This window comes from Hemitrygon akajei, chromosome 6, assembly GCF_048418815.1.
Source record: "Hemitrygon akajei chromosome 6, sHemAka1.3, whole genome shotgun sequence".
NCBI classification, from domain to species: domain Eukaryota; kingdom Metazoa; phylum Chordata; class Chondrichthyes; order Myliobatiformes; family Dasyatidae; genus Hemitrygon; species Hemitrygon akajei.
The window spans coordinates 134,365,961-134,379,495 of NC_133129.1; the positions used below are offsets into that span (position 1 = coordinate 134,365,961).

The 13,535-nt window shown below is 38.6% G+C and overlaps 1 protein-coding gene across 3 annotated transcripts in view; it reads right to left on the bottom strand.

Moving 5' to 3' along the window:
• gtf2h1 (general transcription factor IIH, polypeptide 1) overlaps positions 1 to 13,535 on the bottom strand; it is a 79,631-nt gene that overhangs the window by 60,906 nt on the left and 5,190 nt on the right. For 2 of the 3 annotated variants that reach the window (XM_073049288.1, XM_073049289.1), the window contains exons 2-3: positions 10,259 to 10,314; positions 2,610 to 2,786 (exon numbers count right to left, since the gene is read on the bottom strand). In XM_073049288.1, the coding sequence (XP_072905389.1) occupies positions 2,610 to 2,763 (154 nt within the window). In that variant the 5' untranslated portion in view covers positions 2,764 to 2,786; positions 10,259 to 10,314. The remainder of the gene's footprint in view (positions 1 to 2,609; positions 2,787 to 10,258; positions 10,315 to 13,535) is intronic. The other variant, XM_073049291.1, reaches the window with a different exon arrangement.

Genomic DNA, 13,535 nt, shown 5'->3' on the forward strand with positions numbered 1-13,535 from the left:
TCCCAAGGGGTCCCTCATATCCCCACCATTCATCTTTGTCACACACCACTAAAAAGACAAGTGCATAAAATTAAAGTGCATGGGAATTGGGATTACTCTACCCACAAAGAGAAAATTGGTTAAGAGACTGGAAAAAGCAGGGGGGTGGAAAAGGGATTTTTACAGGTGGCAGTCAGCAAAGAGTACAACATTACATGGATAAGTGCTTGAGATTCAGCTATCAATGACTGCATGAGGGAACTGCAAGAATACTTTCAAACGATAAACTATCTGTTGAAGGAATTCAGTGGGTCAAACTGCACCGATGAGAGGAAAGAAACTGTCAATGCCTCAGTTTGAACCCCTGCCTGAAATGGTAACAATTTATTTTTCCCCCATAGATATTGTTCAACCCACTGAGTTCCTCCAGCAGTTAGTTTGCTGCTCCAGTTGTGAGCAGCTGCAGACTCTGTGTCTCCCTAATACTTTCAAGTTTGCTGACAACAGAAATTTGGGTGGGATTGCAAGTTGTCAGGAGGATGCAAGTCGAAGACAATTAGGCAAATCAATCAAGTCACACTGTGTAGTTTTGAACACTCTATTATAAAAAAAGACATTGTCAAACTGGAGAATGCAGATGAAGTTTACAAGGATGCTGCCTAGACTAGTTGCAGGAAGAGTTTGGCCACATTGGATCATTAATCCCTGGAGCACAGGAGAACAAGGGATGACCTCATAGAAGTTTACAAAATCTTGATGGGTATGGATAAGGTGAACAGTCATAGTCTTTTCCCCAGGGTTAAGGAGTCCAAACCTAGAGCACACAAATACAAGGTAGGAGGGGAGAGATTTAAAAGCAACTGAGAGTTAACTTTGTTATCCAAGGGTAGTGATTACCTGGAATGGGCTGCCAGAGGAAGGGGTCAAGGCAGGTCAGTTGTACTATTTAAGAGGCACTTGGATAGACACGGAGTGGAAAGGCCAAACGCCAGCAACTGGGATTAGCAGGGAGGATGCTGTGGTCAGCATAGACCAGTTGGGCCAAAGGACCTGTTTCCATGCTGTATGACTGTGACGCCATGAGGACCTTGATGAGAGACAGGTGCAGAGTATTGAATTCCTTACCCAACAAACAATATACTTCCCATAGAGGTCATGCAGAAATGGTTCGTCCGACAGATGTCTGGACATCAGAGCTATCGTATGATGTTAGAATGGGGCCAGACAGACAACGTGGGGAAATTGTTCCCCCATGTTTGGAAAGACTGGAACAAAAACTTTCAATTTCAGTCCATAATGGCAAAAAATTTAGGACAGCAATGAGAAAGAGAGGGAAAAAAAATCAGTCAGAGGATAGCAAACGTGGAATTCCCCAGGGAGGAGAGTGCAGGGAGGCCACATTGCTGAACATGTTTATGGACATTTCTGGTCACAAAGAAGGAACTATTCCTACTTCCAATTTCCATTTCCACCATCCCCAGCTTCACGAGCTCCAAATGCTCTCCTTTGTCTAACTGATCCACTGCCACCCATCCTCTCTCTCATTCCACATAATGGCAATGTATTCTTCCACTCCAAACTCTACAATCCTTCTATTTTTCTCATTTTTGGGTGTTCCAAGTCAGACCTCCTCTTCTTCCAAGTCTCTACACAATCCCAGGGGTACAGCCTCCTACTCAAACTGGGATTATGCAGTCTCCATTTTTTTATCTCCCCCCCCCCCCCCCACCAAATCTGTGAAATCGGCAGCCCCTTTCCTCACCCCTCGTCCATCCTCAAAATTCAGAATTGATACTTCAGAACCAAGATTAGAACCACAAGCTGGGTGAAAGAAAAATATTCAAGGAAAATGGCATTTATGAAACAAAAGTCTGACTGTTTAAAGGTTTATGTTATGATCTAGAGTCATATAGAAGCATATCCCTCCCCACCATTGGTAATATCTACAAGAGACGCTGCTTCAAGAAAGTAATCAAAGATCTCTGCTATCCAGGCTGTGCCATCTTCTCTCAGCTACCTTTGGGCAGGAGTTACAGAAACCTGAATTCTCATACCACAGTTCACAAATAGCTACTTCCGTTCAATCATTTCATTCTCAAACCAACCAGCTCAACACTAATCACTCTTAAACTATAACCACTTTGATGAGTTTGCACTAAAATGGGTGTGTGTTTTTTATAATTTAAGTTTCATTTATGCTTTTTTCTTGTGAATGCTACTTATACAAGGTGATTTGCCTACTGCAAAAAGGTTTTCATTGCACCTGTGCATACATATATTTATGCAACTTTGACATGTTTAATGGAAAGGGAAGCCAAATTACCTTCTTCAAATGTTTAATAGAAAACTAATATTATTAATCTACAGGTAAAATTCTCTGGAATATAGTTAGTCTTATAAACTTTGTCTGATTTACCTAGAGGGTCAAGCTCATTCTATATTTTCTGGAGTAAGTTTTACATTTGATATATCTAGTCCTGAATGTCACTTTTTAGTGCAAGTTACAGTTTGATGCCATGGCCTAATGCCTCTAGGTTGTTGTTATGAAGGATCCTTAAAACCACAAGTTTGCACTGTATCTGAACCCAGAAGGTGACAATCAGACAAATCAGTCTGACCAAAATACTTACAGCGGATGTCTGCATACATATGACTAATGACAAACCGATCCTTCCCTTCTGGTGTCCAGGCTACACGCTCTGCCATCAAGTATAGCGCCCCATCCTGTTTTTTGTGCCGTACCTTCTTCACAATTAGCAGAACCTCTTCTGATGAAGTGGCCATGATGTATGGTGTTTAAGTAATTTCTGCAAAGAAAACATTCAAGATTATGAAAGAACCAGATCAACCATTTAATGTCATATGTTTTGTACAGAACCCTTCAATTCACAGATGTGAATGTGTCTTCCATGAGCCAAGTTGCCAGTTCAGTACAATTAACACAGAATTACGGCCAATGTTTCATAACTATTCAGATCATCAATCAAAAATACTTCAGGTGTGTCACTGGTGAAAAGAAATGTTTTAACCATACATGAATAAACACTGAGTCACACTTATTTAACACAAAATGGCATAGTCTGCCAAAAAATGATTTTCCAGAGTTTTAATCAAAGAAACACAATTAATTTGTAATGACACCACAGAGCTATCAGCGGATAATTCCTCAAAATAAAAGATGATACATCACATGAGCAGTTAGGGAATGTTTAGTGCCTTTTCTAAAATTTCTGCAAGCAGTCTGCTGAATATTCACAGTTACCTTCAATATTCAGTTCGTTGTGATAGAAATTTGTTTGTTTCATGATCAGCACAGTGTTAAGTGGCATATATTCATTCTCTCAATACACGATTGGAATCATCATTTTTTGCTTTACACAGTGTTTTTCTATTTTTCATTGACTACTGCCAATTACAGATGCAAGGTCACTTTTCAAACTGATTGTGACATGCAGAGATATGCGCATTGCCTGGGAACCTTCCCAGTGCTTTGTGGAACTTTCCATTTGTGACATCATGTCAGTGCTCAAAATAATTTTGGATTTCGAAGGTTTTCAGATTTTGGAATTTGGGATACAGTGTACTCAACCTGTACTGACAAAAAGGCATACTGCCATACTCTGGTACGCTGTTCCTGATCAATGCAATCATAAAAACTGAGCAAATTCCCTGACTGCAAAGAAAGTCAAAGCATTTTGGTTCAATTAGTTCAAGTGGACCACTGTATTCCACAGTTTCTATTTGGCTGAAGATAGGCCATTAAATATCTTTAACTATTCTTGCATCATTAAGAAAGTCTGAAAAAAGATGGTTTTAAATGAATACTTGAGGCTTCTTCTCAGCTTATGATTTTAATTTCTCCAATAAAATGTCACAGTTTGCCTGGCAAAGTCAGGCACAAGTTATACCTTCACCTAAAGATCACATTCATATTACTGAAAATTGGCAGCAAGATCAATTAAGAAAACAAGATCTCTGAGCCAGTAAGCTTTCTCCAGAATTCTAGAAATAATGATCAAAAAAATTATCAACTTCAGTAGCAGAACCACAAACTTCAAGACTTCACATTTGTTCAGTGGAACCATTTGTACCCGATAAATGACAAAGTATTCAGCATCAATTTTTTTCAAAACAAATTTGAAAATGATAGTGATAAATCAATTTAATGAAATTGACAGTGCAGATTCATGTGGATAATCAAGGTTGCTCCTAACCTTGCAGACTTGATTTACAAATAGTGCTGGAGACGTGCAGTCTTCCCAATATACAGAACTCATCCTCCCTATTGAAATGACAATTTTTGCCATTCCAAAGCAAGGAAAGATTTTATCTTTGAGACTGAAAAAACAAGTCCACTCCTGTTAGTTATCTTTGAAGTGATGCCAGTCCTAAACTTCAACACAAACCTCATGTCAGTTGCCATGCCATAGAGGAAAATACCATCATTTGTTTTGACAGGCACGCAGAGTATTTCTGGCACATCTTTCAACTGAAAGAAAATGCCAGTTCACAGACCTTACACACACTGAAAATTCCAATTGGAAGTTCAGAGTTTAATAGAACACTTGGCACATATTATTAACAGGCAGCCTACTGCTTATTCCCCATATGCGAGTCTGAAATGTTTTGAGAATTCATAAAGCAACTTTACAGCTTAGCTTTATGTCGGTTTCCAATACTTTCTTCATGTTGTTGAAGTTGCTTTAGTGGATCGAGAAATGCTATTCCAGGAATGCATTTTTTTAAAGTTGCACAATTTTCCTGCTCACTGAAACTGTATATATTGAGTGTTACACCACTTAAATATGATTTTTTTGGAACTACATTTTTTCCTCTTCAAAAATACTAATTTAAATCAATTTACCATTAAATGTTTTTAAATACCATTAGAGCTTTTTACTATTTTCCACATGAACTATCATTTCCTCCTCTATTATTAAGCTTTCTTTATTTGAAAATGTATTTATTATTGTCACATGTGCCAAGGTACTGTAAAAAAAAATCTGTTCTGCATGCTATACATACAAATCATTTCACCACATCAGGACATCTATGTAGTACAAGGGAAAAATAATAACAGAATGCAGAATATGGTGTTACCACTACAGAGAAAGTGCAGTGCAGTAGACAATAAGGTGCAAGGTCATAAGATAGATTGCAAGGCCAAGAGTCTATTTTATTACACAGAAGGTCTATTCAACATTCTTACAACAGAATAAAAGCTGACCTTGAGTGTGGAGTTACGCACTAACTGGCTTTTATATCTTCTGTCTGACAGGGAAGAACAGAGGATATACAAGTAGGAGGAGACTTTGATTATCTTGCTACTTTACCGAGGCAGCTAGAAGTTCAGACTGAATTTTATTGCAAGTTCATCCAATATATTCTATGCCTTGTATAGGTCAGGGGGTACACAACATTCCGTATGTAATCTTACAATTGAGCAAGGCATTTCTGCTCTGTTGAAAGAGGATGCAAAGATTCCATCTTTTCATAATTGCCTACTGAACTTGAAGGTTAACTTCCTAAGTTTCATAACTCACCAAACACCAACACCTTTTACTCACACACCAGTTAATAAAAAGAAACTTTGTTTTATCTACCAAATTGGATGTTCATGCATTCCAACCACACCCCCCAATTATTTCCATAGATGCTGCCTGACCTGCTGAGTTTCTCCAGCATTTTGTGTGTGTTACTGAACTGTGCATGTTTACTGTATCAGTGCGCACACGTTAAGTTTCTGTAATAGAGTCTCATCTCTGTGGTCATTGGTCAGTCTGCACTTGGGAGTATTCAGAGTCATTTCGGGCCGCTTATCGAAAGGAAGGATATGCTGGCATTGGAGAGGATCCAGTGAAGGTTCACAAGAATGATTGGGATGAGATGTTGGAGAAGCATTTGACAACTCTGAGGCTCTACTTGCCAGCATTTGGGGAGGGGGGCGCTACGGGGACCTATCGAATAGTGAAAGGCCTAGATAGACTGGACATGGAGAGGATGTTTCTGTAGTGGGGGCATAGTCTCAGAGTACAGTCGGCCCTCCTTATCCGCGGGGGATTGGTTCTGGGACCCCCGCGGATACCAAAAAACGCAAATGCTCAAGTCCCTTATTTAACCTATCTCAGTGCAGTACACTTTAGGACCCAGCAGAGCCCCAGACCTTATTTAACCAGTCTCAGTGCAGTGGACTTCAGGATCCAGCAGAGTTCTGAATCCGCAGTGCTTCTGTTCACGAAAATAATCACGATCACGATTGAAAATGAAGTGGAAATAATAAAGCGATCGGAAAGAGGTGAAACACCATCGGTCATTGGAAAAGCGTTAGACTACAGTCGGTCAACGATCGGAACAATTTTAATGGAGCACGTGAAAGGCCCTGCCCCGATGAAAGCTACAATTATTACTAAGCAACACAGTGGTTTAATTATTGAAATACATACGTTTCTTAAGTGTTTTATATACATAGAAAGGTAAAATATATACTATATACTAAGACAAACATTTGACTAACTGACGCTAAATAATACCGGGTGTATCTGTTCCGACTTCCATTTCTTTTCGATCCCAATCCGCGGTAACATCCTCCCGTATACTTAAATCATCTCTAGATTACTTATAATACCTAATACAATGTAAATGCTATGTAAATAGTTGTTATACTGCATTGTATAGGGAATAATGACAAGAAAAAAAATCTGTACACGCTCAAACAACAAGCGCTGGAGAGAGAACTTCCGGGTTTTCCTAATCTACAATTGGTTGAATCTGCGCATGCAGAACCCGCAGATAAGGAGGGCAGAATGTACAAGAACAGAGATGAGGAGTAATTTCTTTAACCAGAGGTTGCCGTATCTGTGGGATTTATTGCTACAGATGGCTGTGGAGGGCAAGGCTTTGGGTATATTTAAAGAGGAGGTTCATGGGTTCTTGATTAGTCAGAGTGTTAAAGGTTACAGACAGAAGAATGGGGTTGAGAAGGATAATAAATCAGTCATGATGGAATGGGAGAACAGACTCAATGGGCTGAATGGTCTAATTCTGCTCCTATGTCTTACGGTCTGTGATTGACTTGAATTTTCTTACCATTGGACTAAGGGTTATTTTGCTACAAATAGCTATCCCAAATTAAAGGAATGATACACAGGCACCTTTCTTTTCTTAACATAGAGGGTTGCCCATGTGTGAGCTGTGAATTTTGTAGGTGATACAACACCCCAACCACTTCACTGATGGAAGGAGTGCTCAGGGTATAGATGAGTGGCACCAATCAGCAATCTGCTTTGTCTTGGATGGCGTCAAGCTTCTAGTTCTATTGAGAAAACTTTATCATGCCTCTGACTTGGGTCTTACAGGTGGAAAGGCCATGTTGTGTCACTTGCCACAGGCTCTCCCCACACTCCTATCCTCACCGGTCGCACAGTTCATACTTTGTTTCGGCTTATTAACTACCTGCTCTAGGGAATTAGACATCTCGGTAATTATTGGTGATGCCAATCTTACCTAGGGTACTATCTATGCCCAGAGAATTATTAGCACGTTATTCAGTTGTTGCTTAACACGGAGTAGCAATGATTCTTCAGCTGCTGGTGGATAGTTAATAGTAATCAGAATGATTTTCATTATCTGTGCCATGAAACTTCACAGTCTGATGCCAAAAGAGGACTCACAGGGCTTCTGAGTGTACAATACATGTTTGATAAGAGAATTTTGCAAGATTGACTCGACAAAGAGCAATTTTGAACTATTATTGTTGAGCGGCCCATCTAGTTTTATTCTTTCCCTATTTCCACTTCATTAATGGAGTCAATTATAGTGCCAGTACAAATAAAGATGGTTCACTTTCTCCTGTGAAGGGCATTGGTAAACCAGCTAAGTTTTGAGTGACAACCTGATGAATCAGGAAGTTTGTAGTATGCTGAGATCTGTGGTGTTCAAGGACCTTATAAGACATCTATATATGACATATGGAAGGCTATCACAACAGTGAAAAGGCAATTCTGTATGAAGCTAGAGATACAACAGCTTTGGCAGAGTTTGCATGCCTTTACTTCCTACAATACAAGATGGAACAGCATAAACTGCAATTTATTACATCACTCCCTGATGAGCTCAATGCGTTTCATGCACGTGTTGAAAGGGGGAATAAATCTACACCTATGTGAATCTCCACAGCATCAAGAGACCCTTTTATCTCTTTCTCAGAGACTGAAGTCAAAACATCCTTCTAGGTCAACATCACAAGGCATCAGGACCTGATGATGTATCTGGTAGGGTACTGTGCCAAAGGGCATCAATCATAATGGTGCCCAAGAAAAGCAGGGTGAGTTGCCTCACTGAACATCGCCCCATAGCACTCATATCTGCTGTGATGAGGTGCCTTGAGAGGTTGGTCTTGGCCAGAATAAACTCCTGTATGAATGAGGACCTACAACTACTGCAATTTGCCTACCAGCACAACAATTCTACAGCAGGTGGAATCTCACTGGCTCTCAATCCGACCTGGGAAAACCTGGAAAATAGCAGTGAACGTATCAAGCTATGTTTATCGATTACAGCTCAGCATTAAACACTATCGTCTCCTCAGTACTAATCAACAAGCTTCAAAATCTGGGCCTCTGTACCTCCCTCTGCAACTGGACCCTCGACTTCCTCATGGTCAGAGCAGACATCTCCTCCTCACCAACAATCAACACACTTACGCTTCAAGAATGTGCGCTTAGCCCACTACTCTACTCCCTCTACACACGACTGTGTAGCCCGACACATCTCAAAATCCATCTATAAATTTGCCAGTAACACTACTACTGTTGGCAGAATCTCAGATGCAACGAGGAGACATACAGGAATGAGACAGATCAGCCTGTCACAACAATAAACTCACACTTAAATTACCAGCAAAACCAAGGAATTGACTGTGAACTTCAAGAAGGGGAAGTCAAGAGAACACACACCAGTTCTCACTGAGGGGTCAGCAGCAGAAAGGGTAAGCAGCTTCAGGTTCCTGGGAGTCAAAGGTTCAAGAGGATCTATTGAGGGCCCAACACACTGATGCAACTATGAAAAAGTATGCCAGTAGCTATACTTCATTCGGGGTTGGAGGGTATTTGGTATGTCACCAAAGCGGAGATTTCTGCAGACATCCTGTGGAGAGCATTCTGTTGGGTTGCATGACCACCTGACATGAAGGCTCCAGTGAACAGAATCCAAAGAGGTTGCAGAAGGTTGTGAACTCAGCTGGCTCCATCATGGTCACGAGCCTCCGCACCATCTTCAAAATGCAGTGCCTTAAGAAATGGCATCCAGTATTATTACGGACACTCACCATCCTTCAGGGAGGTGGTAAAGGATCTCGAAGACCCACATTCAATGTTCTAGTAACAGTTTCTTCCCCTCTGTCATCGAATTTCAGAACTTAGAGTAATTTTTTGTCTTGCACTGCAGTGCTGCCACAAAAAACAAATTTCACAACATAGGCCAGATAATAAATCTGATTCTGAAATTAGGAATGGCATTTTTTTTAAGTCCAAATTATTAGCAACATTTAAATTACACAGCTACATGGGATTTGAACTTGTCAAGCAATTAGGTTAAATGATGTACTTCTCAATTTGCCATGAATTAAATTCCCATTTTTCACAAATTAGGTAAAATATGTAGCTTTAAATTGTAAAAGAACTCAAATTAAAATAGTCAAATGACTCAGTACAAATATTGTTTAAGCAACATATTTACCATCATCATCCCTGAGATAAGTGATCCCTCTTTCACATAACCTGCAATGTATCTGCACAGATCTACGTTTCCTCATTCCTTCACTCTGGTCATTACTCTAATTCTCTTATTATTCAATGTAGTTGCAAGCATACTCTTCCAGTTCCCTGCACTGAAATTGAGATTCATTGCTTAATCATATCGACTGATTCACTAAAGATTACGAAATACAGAATTGTGTTTTCTTTCATTCTCCTCCTACAGGCTTATTCAACCAAGACTTGAAATTACCTAACAACCACTTCCTGTTCAAGCACATTTTAATTTTATGATTTGATTGATTTCCTGCTTGGATCAAAGCAATGTAATGGAGCACGTGGAGCTACCAGAACCAAGTGCAGCATAGAGATAGCTTAATTGGCCACAATACACTCCTAAATCTGAGACTAAAAGGCCAAATCAAGCAGAAGTCTGCCATCTTGGTACCATCTCTGGAAAACATAGATGTATATGAAAAGGTTCCACTGAACAAATTTTCTGAAAAATGCAAATAATTTGCACTTACCAGCCAACCTTTAACTTTCAGCATGAGCAATGATGGTAGAAGCAGAGAGGGGGCAGCTGAGGAGAGGGGGAAATATCCTTGTTAAGTTTTACACACTTCTCCTTAGGTCAACATAAATAGAAATATCAGATCTGAAAGTCAGTAAAACAGCAAGATAAAGAATAATAGAATGCTGGATTTTAGTTACTTCATATGGAATATGCTCAATGAAACACCTTGGAACATTTATTGTATTAAAGATTAATATCAATGTAAATTCAGTGTTGACAGACTTCCAACTCTTCAGTCCCCATTTCCAAGTTCACAAACTGCATCCCCAGCTCCATCCATCAGATTACCAATTTTGTCATTATAAAAATTATTTCACCCCTCTGCAAGAGTCATTTCAATGCCTCACCTGCAGAGACATGAGCAAACAGAAAAATGGGTCAACAGGGAGCAGTCTTCAAAACAAGATGATTACGAAAAGATAAGAATTTCTAGGAGAACAATGAAATTAAGACAACAGTTAATGAAAATCTGAAAGAAGATTGTGGAATAAGGAGACTGGTGAATCTAGGAAAATACAAATAAAAATAAAGATAATTATTGACTTTTGCACATTAATTAAGCATAAAAGAACTGCGACAGAAGGGTTAAGCCGAGTTAGGAAAGAAGAGAATCCATGGCAACTAGAGATATGAAATCAAATAATAAATGTTTGCACTTCTTTTTTACTTGTGTGAAAGTAGAATTCAGAGTACAGTATGATGCAAGTATAGATTAAATGAAAAAGCTAATGAACCTGTATTTGTAAATATCACAAACAATGTCACTGAATCCCAATGTCTCTCTCCTTAATTTAAAAAGCTAAATTTAAAAACAAAAGATATATCACCAGTTCTAACCATAATTTTTCTTAGAAAATTCACATTTTGTGATTTGGACATCATTGGCAAAAATTGTATCTATTATCCACCTTCTGAAAGATAACTAGGTAAAGTGATAAACCTCTTTCTTGAATTGCTGTAGTGTTTCTGATAAACATAGTCATATTAACACTGCTGGGTAGAGATTGCCAGGATTTATACCAAGTACAAAAGCTATGTATATGCTCTGCAACTTGACAGGAACATCCTGAGAAATGAAATATAGCTAATGTAATAACTGTTCAATGTGGGACAAGGTTTAATCAGCCAATCATAAATTGGTAAAAAAATTAATAATCCATAATTTGAAACTCTGTTAATGATTAAACAACCAGGATCTATATATAGTCATAAAATTATTCTTTAAAGTGGCTAACAGATAAAATAAATAGCAGACTTTAATTTGCAGAAGCCATTTAGCAAGCTGCTTGAAGGATAAGTAAATCATAAACACAAGAAATTCTGCAGATGCTGGAAATCTAAAGCAAAACACACAAAATGCTGGAGGAACTCGGCAGGCATTCTGACATCTTTCTCCTTCCTTTCCAATCCTGAAAGACCTCGGCTCGAAACATCATTTCCATGGATGCTGCCTGACCAGCTAAGTTCCTCTAGCATTTTATAAGTGTTGCTTTGAAGGATAAGCCTATACAAATAATTTGAAAATTTCTAATCCGGTCTATGAGTGAAGATGCATTTACAAGGGAAAGGAGCAAAAATAAGTTTAGAAAACACTTCCAACATAAAAATCATAAACACAACTTAATCAGATTTTGTTCTCAAATAACACAAGAACACCTAATCGCTTCCTTGCAAAACATCATCACTCCTCCTCCACAGGAACAGTGAAAAGTAAATTTTTAGTTAGAAACCTAGAATAGTTCTAATTTGGATTTATTTTGGGTGTACCTTGATATACAGGACAACGATATTCAAGGTGATAAGTAGTGCAGTAATTTTCTTTGTATCTTGAGTGAATAGGTAAATTCATGTGGAATAGCACAGATAAAAGTGAAATGATACACTTTATTTTAAAACAAAGACTATTATTTGAATGGTGGCAAATTGGAAAATGTTAATATACAAAGCTATGTGGGAGTTCTTGCACATCCATCATTCAAAGAAAACATACAGGTCTATCAAGTACTTGGCAGACAACTAATATTTTGGCCTTCAAAATCAGAGGATTTGAGAACGGGAGCAAGGATGTCACACAATTATAGTTTTTAATGAGACCACATTTTCAATATTGCACACCATTTTGGACTCCCTTACCCAAAATAAAATATACTTGTCCAAATACAACAAAGCTTACCAGACTGATAGTTGGAATGACAGGATTTCATATGGAGAATAATGAAGTGAACTTAGCCTATATTCACCAGAGTTTAGAAGAATGAGAAATGATCTCATTCAAAAATCTCTCAGGATGAAAATGGCTAGGTGCAAGGAGGATGTTTCTCTTGCCTGGGGGATCTAGAATCGGGGAACACAATCTCAGGATATGGGTGAGATACTTAGGATGAAGACCTGGGAGAGGTGTGGAATTCTTTACTTTAGAAGCCCATGGAGACTGTCAGTTAATATATTTAAAAAGGAGAATTGGAGACACAAATGACTTCAAAGATATTGTAAGATGTAGGTGGAAGATGATAAAAAGTAAAAATATGGTAATATGATGGAGGATCAGACATGATTCAGGAGGAAAGCAAACACAGAGTCAAGTGGCCCCTCTTCTGCTCTATTTGAATTTGAATGTACATACCTGTGTGCCTGCCAGGTGGGATGGGGAGAGTTCATTTGCAACATCATGGAAATTATTGCATACAAAATGAAAACAAGATTGTCGCTGAACACAAACTTACTTTTGGCTCTGACTAACTTTGATGCCCTCGTACATTAGGCCAAAAATCACAGCCAAAGTTAACACATTGAGGATTCACTTTGAATGGAAGCTTACAGCAGGAGAAAAAAAGCTACTTGAAAACAATAATTTCAGAAAAAATATCTACCTTCATAATTCCACTATTTGAACACTATCTAGACTGAACTCCCACCAGTAACACCTGCCCTATCTAAATTCATATCAGATTGAGAAAATGGATTTGATCACCTTTTAGTCTCTGGAAGTTCAGAAGAATATTTCTGGACTTGTAAAATAAAAATAATATAATTCTGGCTTGATTTCCCTAAATGCTCTGACAGTTACTCTATTTTCTTAACTATATTAATTGTTCCAACCCCTAAACTCCCAAGTAATCAAAAAGATTCTCCTTTCAAATAAATGCAAGCCGGCCTGGGTTACAAAAAGCCTGATTTATGGACATCTCTACATATAATGAGATCTACTAATATTATAAAATTCAAAA